Raw genomic sequence first — 12943 nt, 5'->3', positions numbered from 1 at the left:
AGTGACATATCTACTATCGGCCGGCTCTCCAGCTCAGACCTATCCCTCCATAACGCACCGTCCCTACTCTACTCTGATTCTTGCGACTCGAATGACATATCACCAACAATCCCTTGGAGCTAACTCGGTTTCCCTATCATGGGATGCTCCACTAAAACTCGTTCTTCCTGGCCTTCTGGGCCCATACTCCTTCACATCCGACCTTGGTCTAGATAATCGCTACGGAATAACCGGCAAAACCAGAAGCACTCACCGCCACATTTCATGGTACTCGAACCATGTCCTCTCTTCTCAACCCGCCTCAAATCATGGTACTCGAACCACAAAATCACCCCTCGATCTGCCACCAATCATGGTACTCGAACCATGACATCACCTCTTGATCTGCTACTAATCATGGTACCCGAACCATGACATCACTTCTCGACCTGTCACCAATCATGGTACTCGAACCATGACATCACCTCTCGATCTGCTACTAATCATGGTACTCCAACCATGACATCACCTCTCGATCTGTCACCAATCATGGTACTCGAACCATGACATCACCTCTCGATCTGCTACTAATCATGGTACTCGAACCATGACATCACCTCTCATTTTGCCACCAATCATGGTACTCGAACCATGACATCACCTCTCGATCTGCTACTAATCATGGTACTCGAACCATGACATCACCCCTCGATCCGCTACTCACAATCCTCCGGATCGCCACGGTCATTTCGTCAAAATCATACTGCGAATCTCTTCATCGCTAATACCGCTGCCCTCCGGCGTGTGCGGTGTTCCAACCATGATGTCTCTGAAACACAATATGAAGATACCAGAGACTCGATCGAGTATACTCGCACTCGATAACTCAACCCTACTTGTTCCTGAGTACCCAATGGATTCTTACTTAGGGTGCGCGCTGCTCCGGTGTCTTCAGTAGTACGGGCCCTATACTACCGTCCACACCGCATCAGTATTCACTCTAAGTCCTCTTCCTTGGATCCCAAGTCCCAAGTACTCTACTCTCTTTAACCATATGCTACTCACTAGCAGCTCTCTCATAACTCCTCGCTGCTATCTAAACACTCTCAAGTATCCCTAGCAGCAAAACTCCTAGACTAAGGCATCACATATCAGGCCACTCTAGTCCTAATAAGAATACCTAGTCTACTCTAGCATGCATAGCATAACTCATCATATATCATAACATAATATATCTCATAACACTAATTACAAGGGTATTTTGGGAAATCACCGTTCGGGCGCTGGCTGATCGTACACACGACTCTGCTCTGTTTGTCTCAAAACTCTTTTTACTCTTTTAACAAGTTTTTAGTCATCAAAATTTCTCTCAAATCCTCAGTTTGAGTTCAGATACGCTCGAAGATGTATCCGAATCCCTCAAACCAAGGCTCTGATACCAACTTGTAACACCCAATGTTTTCAAAACAATTTTTTCACTTTTTAAAACCATATAAATTCATCCACAATTGCTTTCAAAAACAATGTATCAATTTTATCTCACTACAAATCCCAAGATCAAATCATAATAAACTCTGCGGGTGTGTGTACAGATCATGCCGGCGCCTTCCCGCGATCACCACTGGTACCTGAAACACATAACACATAACACCGTAAGCATAAAGCTTAGTGAGTTCCCCAAAATACCACTCTAACACATATTAGCCACTCGAGGCTATGACTCTGCTGACCCTCTGGTCAGTGTGTCTCAGTGGGACCCTCCAGTCCCAACTCTCTGTGGGCTCTCTAGCCCTAACTCTATGGACCCAAAGGTCCTAACTCTGATAACTCTGGGTCATGCATATCACATATCACAATAAATCTCAACACATAAATAACATACAAATACACTGACACATAACTATAGAACATAACACACATTAGCCACTCGAGGCTATAACTCTGTGGGCCCTTGGGCCCTAACTCTGTGGACCCTCTGGTCCTAGCTCTTTGGACCTTCCGGTCCTAACTCTGGTATACACATAGCATAAATCACATAGAAATAATGCCGTGCCACAAATCACATAGATAGCATACAATAACTCTGTCACATAACTCTGTTACCACTCTAGGTAAAGTATAGTGAGAAGACTCACCTCGGGTAACTCGGTAAAGCTCGAACTCTGTAAAATCAGGTCTAGCCTCCGCCTAATCATGTAAAATAAATACTCTCAATCAATACATCTCTCAAGGCTAGACTATTCCTCCTCTTAGTACTCTCAGAAGGGTAAAAGACCATTTTACCCCTCTCATAACTCAAAGGCCCTAAAGTTGACCAAACCCTAAAAGTCAACCAAAAGTCAACCCTCCGGGTTACGCTGAGCGTACCAGATGTGTACGCTGGGCGTACCCGGCAGTCTCTCAGAATCGGGGAACGCCACCCCGTACGCCGCGCGTATTGGGATTACGCCCAGCGTAAATCCCAGTTTCAGTCCCTTAGCTCTTGAGGTCTTAAACAGTTAAGACTCACGTCCAGCTTTTAGATCTGACCATTTTTAAGCCTCTTAATCCATAAAGTCGATGACTTTAAGCCTTTGCATGGCTGAACAAGTCACTAACACCCAAAATATACCATTTCCTAACACTAGAAAGCCCAATACTCAAGCATGATCTTATATCAACGACCAAGATAGAAACTTTATGGATCTAAAACATAAATATCACTGAAAGGGGACAGATCTTGGACCATGGAGCACCTTACACTCATAAAGTCTCCACCTTTGGGACTTTTAACCCTAGAAATGGCCCATGCAACAACAAACCAAAAGAAGAGGAAAGCTTTGAACTTTATACCTCTAAAAGCAGCTCCTTCCTCTGTAGATCTCAGATCCAAACTTGCACTTCAAGCTCTAGCCTCCACAAGCTCCTCTCCTTCTTCTTCACTAACACCCCAAGGCACTTTTAGCTCCAAAATCACACATACTCACTAAGGACGATGGGAAGTTCTCTCTTAGGGTTTTACTCACTGCTAGGGAGGCTGAGAAATGAGCCTTAGCATCCAATATATAGGGCACAAGTCTGAAATTAGGGTTTGCACCTGGACACATTACGCCCAGCGTAACCCTGGGTACGCCGAGCGTACTCAGGCGAGTCCGCGTCCAAAATAAGCGCATGAGTACGCGCAGCGTACTCTTGAGTACGCCCAGCGTACTCATTTGCTACCAATTCCTCTTAAGGGCTTAACTTGACACTTTGAATAAAAGAAGGGCTAAATAGTTGTACCTGAATTTCGGGATGTTACAAGTTCTGTCAGTTCGGGTGTGAGTTCTATCACTCTTTTGTGCGAGGTGATTCTCCTCACTATTTTTACCTGTGTGGTAGAATGTATGTGTGACCCGATGAGTCTTTTTATTGTTACTGTGGTATGTGCTACTATGTGTGTTGAGACTTCTGGTAGTCTCCAGGTTTGTTGATAACCCACAAGACGTGTTTTTGCCCACTGAGACTTCGGGTAATCTCCAAGGTTGCTGATAACCCATAGCTGTTTATTTTGTGTTGTATTGTATGTGGTATTTTGGGGAACCCACTAAGCTTCGTGCTTACAGTTGTTGATTACTTGTGTTTCAGGTACTTCTGATGATCGCGGGAAGGCGAAGGCTTGATTTTACACATTCACCTGCAATTTTTGATTCTGGACATTTTGGGACACTTTTATATTATTATGATGATTTGTATTTGATACTTGTTATTTTCTTGAGATGGGTTTTTATGAACAATGTTTTTAGTTAATTAAAAATGAAAATTTTGGTTTGAAAATTTGGATGTTACAATAAAGAGAACCTAAGGTTTGTTTATAAAAGAAGTCAACATTTTTTTATAAATCTCATAACTAGTTTATAAGATTTAGAATTTAACCTTTTGTTAAAAGACAAAATGATTCATCTAGTCCAAAAATTTTTACATGACTACTTAATTCATGCCTTATGAATTTTTATGATACTTGTAATTGTAAAAAAAATTTCCATTAAATAATTATTTTCTCAATTTATTCATAAGAGTTTATTGAATATTTATTAAAATCTATTTCTAATAAATATTCAATTGTATCAAGTTGTTGTTAGTGTGCCCCTCGGGATCATATGTTAATTAGCAATATCATTTTAATATGACTATTGAGTATACAATATCTTTCAAAATATGCCTTTTTAGCCTTCAATTTATCACAAGGTCCTTTTTATCTACAAAATACAAATTTATAACAATCAGGTATCAATTCTTTTATCTTATACTTAAAAACATGTAGTAAAATACAACATATGTCCCTTAATATATATATAATTTAGAACATATCAGTTGTAAGATGTTGGGGGTACCGATCCTTGCATGGAGTCATTACAAGCTCTTTATAGAATATAGAATCTTATAAGTCCAATCTTGAAGGCTTCTACAACTACGACAACATACAAATTTAGGATATCCAATGCTTCTCTTCCAAACCTGCTTACATAATCTATAAGAGGTTCATTTCATCTTGATTTATTTTGTAAAGATCACTTGTTAGTATTTAAAAGTTCTGCTACATGAAAGTTGATTATTAAACAAGTTAATAAGATCTGAAAAAGACGTAATAGAGTAAAGATGAACACTCAATAGCAATTTCAAGGCATGTCCCCTAAGGTTTAAATTGAAACCCTTACACAAACAGGCTTCTTTAAGATGCAATGAAATGTGAATAATTTCCATCCGCTCTCTATGTTGGGTAACATGTTCTTCAAGATTTGGAGTCCCATCGTATAGTTTCATGTTTGCCATTTGGAAATGCTTCAGGACCTCTGTATCAAAAATAGGGGGGGGGGATCATGAATTATGTGACTTGTAAGAAATGCTCCTGGTATGGGTTTTATAATTCTAAGGAAACTCGAGATCATATCCCTCAATTGCTTGAGTTCATTTTTCATTGCATGACTAATTCTGATATATTGGGCGTGTAAGGGTGTATCAAAGATTCCTCCAAGATTTTTGAGAGTGGTGGCTCAAGGATAGGGGTCACACTATCTGTCACGATTGGAGATTACATAGGGATGATGTCCCCTTCAAGATGTTTTAAATATCCTCTAACCTCAAAATTTAGGATCTTAGGGTGCAGGAGTGAAGATGTAGTTGGTGTTGTTTCAACAAGCTTTCTCTTTTCTGACTTCAACTTTTCTATATGTTCAATCAACATCTTGGTGTTTTCGTCTTATTGGCTCATGTGCTGCTTCATATGGTTCAACATAGAGAGGATTTCAGTGTAGGAGATCATGACGTGAGCTTCCTGAGTTACTCAACTTCCTACACTCGAGAATGGGGTTTTTAAGCCGTATCCAATTTTCTTTTGAGGGATAGTTTCACTATGTGGGGGAGGAAGGCTTACTCTAGAAGAGATGATAGGAAAGGTGTTAAAGGTTGATTTTGGTAATGTCGACATTATTCAAGAAAATGATTAAAAATCAAAAATATTTGTAGATCAAAACGCCACTTGCCGCACGGTGGGAGCCAAATTGTTTAAGTAAAAAATGTTTTAAGTTGATTCAACCAAATTTGTAAATGGGGTGTGATATTTCTAGATATAGTTCAAGGTATATGAATGTAAAATGAAAAAGAAACACAAGATGTTTACTAGGAAAACTCCTGATCACTCAATTTTACAATTCAATTTTACCAAGATCTTAGACAAATAAAGAGATATGCTAATAATTAAAATAATAGAACAATATCACCCATATTAGTTTATAATGTTTTCAAATCTCTATTTGAATTATAAAGAATTTTAAGTACTATTTAAAAGATTTTATTTAATTATGTATAAAAGAACCCTTATATATATATGATTATAAGTAATAAAGGCTATCGTTATCAAGAGGCTGTCCAACAAATTTGCACCGATATACATTTATTACTTTGGGACTTTTTATTTATTTATTTATTTATTTATTTATTTATCAAAAATGTAACTTTTGCATGTAAATATTAATATAACACTTGAATATCTAGTGATATTTTCACTTGGAAAAAAACGTATATAATAAGTGAGTTTCACAACCAACCAATATAAAACCTACTACTTCCCTCACACTTATTCTATCTCACCTTCCACACCAACAATGGGGGAAAAGAAAGATGAGCAAAGAGTACTCGAAGACGATGAACCTGAAGTCAAATACAGGGGAATCAAAGCTATGCCCTTCATCATAGGTACTATGCGTAATCATTTGCTTTTATAAATCCATTGATATGAAGTCAAACTCCAAGTTCAATTGCACGTAGTTACAGTTAACAATCATGTATCACACCATCATAACCAATTTCCAGATCACTAAAGTAAAACCGAATTGAATTTTGTTAGGAAATGAAACATTTGAGAAACTCGGAGCAATCGGAACACTTTCCAATTTGTTAGTGTATATGACTACGGTTTTCAATATGAAGAGTATCACCGCAACCACTCTCCTCAACGTATTCAATGGCACCACCAATTTCTCCACCTTGCTTGGTGCCTTCTTGTGTGACACCTATTTCGGTCGCTACAAGACATTGGGTTTTGCTTCAATTGCATCCTTCATTGTATGTATTTCTTCATTTTTCCATTTAATGAATCATCCCTATTCATTTCCGAATCTTTTCGAATATATAATTCGGGTTATGATTGACTATTTTTAGGGTTTGCTTTTAATCGATCTAACTGCGGTATTCAAAGGACTTCATCCACCAGAATGTGGGTCAAAAGAAGGTAGCCATTGCGTGAGTGCTACACCACTGCAATGGCTATTCCTCCTCGGTGGATTCACCTCCTTAATTATCGGAGCCGCAGGTATCCGACCATGTAATTTAGCCTTCGGAGCAGACCAGTTTAACCCTAACACAGAATCGGGGAAGAGAGGGATAAATAGTTTCTTCAATTGGTATTTTTTCACCTTAACATTCGCACAAGTGGTGTCGGTTACTCTGGTGGTTTACATTCAGTCCGATGTAAGTTGGGCTATCGGACTTGGGATTCCGGCGATCTTCATGTTCATTTCTTGTATCTTGTTCTTCGGAGGTACTAAAATGTATGTTAAGGTAAAGCCGGAGGGAAGTCCGTTCACAAGTATGGCGAGGGTATTAGTTGTAGCAGTGAAAAAACGAGGGTTGAAAATGCCACAACAACCTGCGGTGTCTCTTTACAATTATACACCATTGAAGTCGATTAATTCGGCTCTACCTTACTCGAATCAGTTCAGGTAATGTTATTTTTCATCTATTTTTCTGCATGTTGTTTGGATTTGTTTTTGGGTTAAAATATTAAATGATTGCTCGCAATTCAATGTGGAAACATAGAGACGTGGGTCAATGCGTATCATAGTTTTGGAGTAATAAATTAAATAGATTAAATGTTTTTCTTTGGCTTTTACGTAGAAATAACATAAATAAATAATTACAAATTTCCAAGATCCGTTCTTGTTATTCTATTAGAGAAAAGGACCACTGTCCTAAAATATAAAAAGATACGATTAAAATGCATCTTTTAAGGAAATATTATATTATTTATAAAAAATATCTCACACAACATATGTGACGAGGATAAATAGTCCCGGATTTAATTAAATGTAAGATAAAGTTATTTGTTTGACTATTATTCAATAATTCTTTTATGTAAATTCATACTAACATTTGGGACAGCAACCAAAATATCATTAGCAAACAAAACAAAGACTTAAAAAACAGCAGAAGCCATTACAAGAAAACATTTATAATTCATACTAACATGTCAATCTAATACTTTGAATATTGAAACAGCTATAATCCAATTTACTTGATTTTAGTTTATGGGATCTGATTTTTTGTTATTATTATATATATTTATAATAAATAAATATTTTTTTACAGATATGATTCTATAAGTTATCATCGTATAAATTCGAAATAGATGACATTCTCCTTTTTAAAATATTAAGATAATCAATAATAATATTCGATAACATCTTACATCCAATAAACTTCTTGATTTGTGCGATGATACATGATTAAATAATTACCATTACAATAATTCAATAAATCTTTATAACTAATTGAAAATAATTGAAACATGAGTATGAAAACCATGTACCCTTTCACACATTACTCCCACTAGTTTTGTAAATCAATTTGTTGGCAACAAGTAATGAACACACGTATCATTCAATCATTTACCCACTTTCATATGTTTCTTATATCTCAATAATAGGCCCTCTATGACGCTGACGTGCTATAATTGCTTTTTGTCATTAGTCCTTGGGTATATTCTAAATACATGTGTAGTTCTTTGTAAGAGCATTGGGTGTGGGCAATGGGATGTAACACCAAATTGGTGTCATCTCATCCATAACACCACCATAACACCAAGGGGGAAATGGTGTTTCAGATGTTATATCATGTTAAGAGGTAGAGAGAGAAAATAGAGAAAATTATTTGATTGATTGATGAAGGAGATAGCTCACCATCTTTCTTGTTTTATCTCGTCCTCGTTACCACAAGATCCACCATAACGAGCTTCAACGAGTTTTTTTTTGGGGGGGGGGGGGGGGGGGGGGGCGGTGTTCCCCCCGTCATGACGCCGTTGAGGCATGCCACATCAGCCTGTCGCTTCTCGTTTTTGGCCCATACCGCATGCTCTAAGAAAATGACTCACAAGATTCATACTTTCACATAAATTTGGTTTTATTCAAAATCCTAAAAACTTGACCAATATAAAACCGCAATTTAATCCACATCGAACTGTCTCAAACTCCTTGTTAACTGACTGGTTAACAAGAGCTACTTCAAAAAAAAAAAAAAAATCCTTCTGATGTTATTATCAAGAATTCAAGATAAAAAAACAGATATTTATATTTTACTAGTTTATAACCTGTGAAAATCACGGTTATAAATTAATTAAAATTTCATATTAAAAAATCAAAATTATTAATCAATTATTTTAAATAAATTATTACTTAAAAGATATTTTTTTAGTTATATAAAACTACAATCGTTGATATAAATAAATACGTGGAGTTATATCACATTATAATCTATATTAATTTTATTTTATATTTTAATCTAATGCTATTACTGTAATATAATTAGAGTGAAAAAATTAAAATTTTGAAATTTAAAATGAAGAATCAATTATTAATTTAATGTAGTTAAAGTAATAAATTTAAAATTGATAATTAATAGGTTAATAAGTGGCATGATAAATGACATATATTAATGAAGAGTTTTAATAATATGACATTTGTTATTAGGAAAATAAATTTATCCATTTATTAGAATATGAATATTAAACCCCAAACATGTTATTCTAGAACCAGCTAAACTACGCCCTCAGCCCTAAGGGCTACATAACATTACTTATGCTACTTGCTAACTATAGAAGTCATCAACACTAATATAAGTCGACCAACAAACACATTATTTTGTACAAGTAAAGTGGGATTTGGTGACAATGGTTTATGTTGGTCAACAAGTGTTTTTTAATGAAAGATAGTTTTTGTATCATTAAAGCTAAGACCAAAAAAAAAATGAAATATCTATATTAGGTGGTGAAGGCCCAATGAAAAAGGTTGAAAATGACTTCATATTCAATATATTAGTCCCTTATAGTCTTCACAATTAATAATTGAGTTCACATTTCAAGTCGACGTAATATCATTACTTTACTCGTCAATTAATGGTCACATTATAGAAAACAGATGGTGTCCATTATCACTACACATAATCAAACGGGTGGATTGTGGAAAAAGAATTATATAGAAGACTTTATGGGTAAACAAAGTTCAAGGGACTCGATTTGTATTTAACATATTTTAGAAGGATTATGATGCAATTTATCATATTTTTCTCAGTGGAGATCCAAACAACTAAAAAGACAAAGTTCAATCAACAACCTGTGACCAAAGTTGATAACCTAATTTACATTATTGGTGGCTTGAAAAGTAGTCCTCTCAAAAATGAACTCGTCTACCGTGCTAGTGCCACATACTGACCTACATGATGGGGAAGAAATAATAATAATAATAATGAACAATTATTGTATAGATTTGTTATATATTGGAATCGAAATATGGACGTCCTAAATATTTTAAAACATATAATGTATAATTTTTGTGTATATGGATCGGTTCGAATTGACATCCTCACGTCTATACAAAGAGAAAATCATTTTTTTTTAAATAATGAAAAAACGATATGATTAAAATAATAATTAGTTTAATTACATAATATACACTATAAATTGGGTTTTTTGATAGAATCTCATTTTATTTTTTTTAAAAACCTTTACACTTTCAATATTGACAAAATCTCATAATTGTGGTTCCTATAGTTTGCAAAATATTGTATTTTGAGAATTTCTATAAACAATGTTACACCACCACTGCTCCCTATGGTTTCAAAAATTGCATGAATATTCTTTTTACTTGAATCTAAATAAATAAATAAATAACATTATTATATATATATTAAAGTTGTGGAAGAAAGGAATAGTAAACTTGGGATACTTTGTCCAAGTTTGGTCCCTTGATTTACATATCCGGTCCCTGTACTTCTTTAATTAATTTATTCATGTCCTTTAATTAATTTATTCATATCCTTTTGTTTGTGTTCCATTCAACTTCCCATTTTTTTGGCAGAATTGGTCCCTGTATTATTGTTGGAAGTTAGGAATACTAAATTTGGATGTTTTTTTGGCAACTTTGGTCATTATTCTTTACCCATTTTGACACTTTTGGTCATTGCAATCAATATTTTTACACTTTTTTGGAACCTTTTAATATTTAAAGTTTGGCCACAAAACTTTAACGGTTTGACAACTTTGATCCCTTTTCTAAAAAGTTGCTAATTCCTACCCCTTTAATTCTTTAGCCATTTTCACACTTCTGGTCCTTGCAGTCAAAACTTTTACATTTTTTGTCCGGGGCAAAGCCCGGACTTTTCATCCTTGCACTTTCTATGTCTGTCATATTTATCAATTCGGAAACAACATTGAAAGCTTCTGGCCCCCGCGTAGCGGGGTAACCTTTCTAGTTAGAGACTAATGACGTAACATTTTTCATACAAGTTTTTAAGGTGTAATATTTTGCAAAACATAATAACCAATTCAATTACGAAATTTTGTCTTCAAATTTTATGAGTTGACCCATACATTTTTGACTTTTTGGATTTGGCTTTACATTTTTCCTTTTCTGTAAATTGACCTTTATGTTTTTCAATTTTTATGATTAAACCTTAACCTTATAAAGACCAAATCGGAAATAAATGGAAAAACATAAAAACATTTTTAGAACAAAAATTAAAATTAAAGTTAAAAATTAATTTCAAAAAATTCAATATAAAAAAACCCATAAAACTATTTAGGATATCATGCTAAATTTGGGCGAGTTTTTAATCCGTTTAAAATGTTTTCATTTTGCTATATATCTACAATACAATTGGATGAATTCTTAATAACCCAAATGTTTTTGTATCAGTTTTCTTAACAAAGCAGCAATCATAACACCCGAAGACAAGCTCAACCCAAATGGGTCAGCATCCGACCCATGGAAGCTCTGCAGCATTCAACAAGTAGAAGAATTCAAATGCGTTATAAAAGTATTACCCATATGGGCTGCAGCCATAACCTACTTCATAGCAATGACCCAACAAACCCAATACGTAGTCTTCCAAGCCCTTCAATCCAACAGACACGTGTTCAATTCCAGCTTCCAAATTCCCGCAGCTTCCTACACCGTTTTCACCATGCTCACACTCGTCTTCTTCGTACCCATATACGATCGTCTCATCGTCCCCCGACTCCGCAGCATCACTGGTAAAGAAGGCGGAATTTCCCTTCTGCAAAGAATAGGGTTCGGAATATCGTTAACTGTTGTAGCTTCACTTGTTTCGGGTTTAGTGGAAGAGAAACGAAGGAATCTTGCTCTTACAAAACCGACGTTAGGGTATGAACCCCATAGAGGGGAAATTTCGTCCATGTCTGCTTTATGGTTGATTCCGCAGCTATCTTTAGCTGGGTTCGCTGAGTCGTTCACTGCGATAGGTTTAGTTGAGTTTTACTATAAACAGTTTCCGGAGAATATGAGAAGTGTTGCAGGTGCTTTTTTCTTTTGTGGGATGGCAGCGTCTAGTTACTTGAATAGTTTCTTGGTTACGATTATTCATAAAACGACTGAAGGGGCTGCTACTGGAAACTGGTTGCCTGAGGATCTTAATAAGGGTAGATTGGACTATTTCTATTTCTTGATAACGGGTTTGGGGATCTTGAATCTTGGATACTTTTTGGTGTGTTCTAGGTGGTATATGTACAAAGAGAAAAGCAGTGGTATGGTCGAGATGGAAAAGAAAGATGAAAAATCTGTTGTTTAAGAATGAAGTTAACTAAAATGGATAAATTATATAATGTACTATAGTGTAATTGTTCTAATTTGAGTCGATGCTATGCATATCTATTCTCTATGCTCGGTGTCACAATCCTTGTACAACTCCATGTCTCCATAGATCAAAATTTGTAAGAGAATGGAAACAAGTGGATACAATTGGTATGAAAGTTGTCTTGATTCTATCTATAAATATACTAGAGAACTTAAGAAATATAGTACCAATTAGATTGTTGAACGATGTAAATGAAACATAGGGTAACATCTTGTGATGTGAAAAATAAAGTGATTCATAAAGCTAAACGGAGTGGGGTCGATATGTGGGCAGCATATGCTGATGTGGCTACGCAAACACTGCCCCTGATGCTCAGCATGTCGAGTTTTTGTGTTGTGTTTGGCATGTGGCTGTTATTTATCTCTCCTCGGCAAAGATGGGTCGAGGGTTTGGATGAGATGGAGATCGGTGAACTCGGCACCTGCACTCCTACAAACCTAAGGTTACAAATATTGGGATAATTACTAATGAAAGGTGATATAGGTAAATCACCCAACTATTATACATTTACTAAAATGGCCAT

The 12943-nt window shown here is 35.7% G+C and overlaps 1 protein-coding gene across 1 annotated transcript; it reads left to right on the top strand.

The window, feature by feature from the left end:
* Positions 1–6041: 6041 nt before the first annotated feature.
* Positions 6042–12558, top strand: LOC145108169 (protein NRT1/ PTR FAMILY 2.10-like). Its single transcript, XM_079045173.1, has 4 exons — positions 6042–6192; positions 6344–6561; positions 6658–7217; positions 11463–12558. Exons 1-4 carry the CDS (start codon positions 6102–6104, stop codon positions 12352–12354), a joined length of 1761 nt encoding a protein of 586 aa, XP_078901299.1. The 5' UTR covers positions 6042–6101; the 3' UTR covers positions 12355–12558.
* The last annotated feature ends 385 nt before the right edge of the window (positions 12559–12943 follow it).

Source organism: Lactuca virosa, chromosome 4, assembly GCF_052849685.1.
Source record: "Lactuca virosa cultivar CGN04683 chromosome 4, Lactuca_virosa_CGN04683_v6, whole genome shotgun sequence".
Classification (NCBI taxonomy): domain Eukaryota; kingdom Viridiplantae; phylum Streptophyta; class Magnoliopsida; order Asterales; family Asteraceae; genus Lactuca; species Lactuca virosa.
The sequence above is the reverse complement of the archived record's forward strand: the minus strand, read 5'-3'. Positions and strand labels throughout refer to the sequence as shown.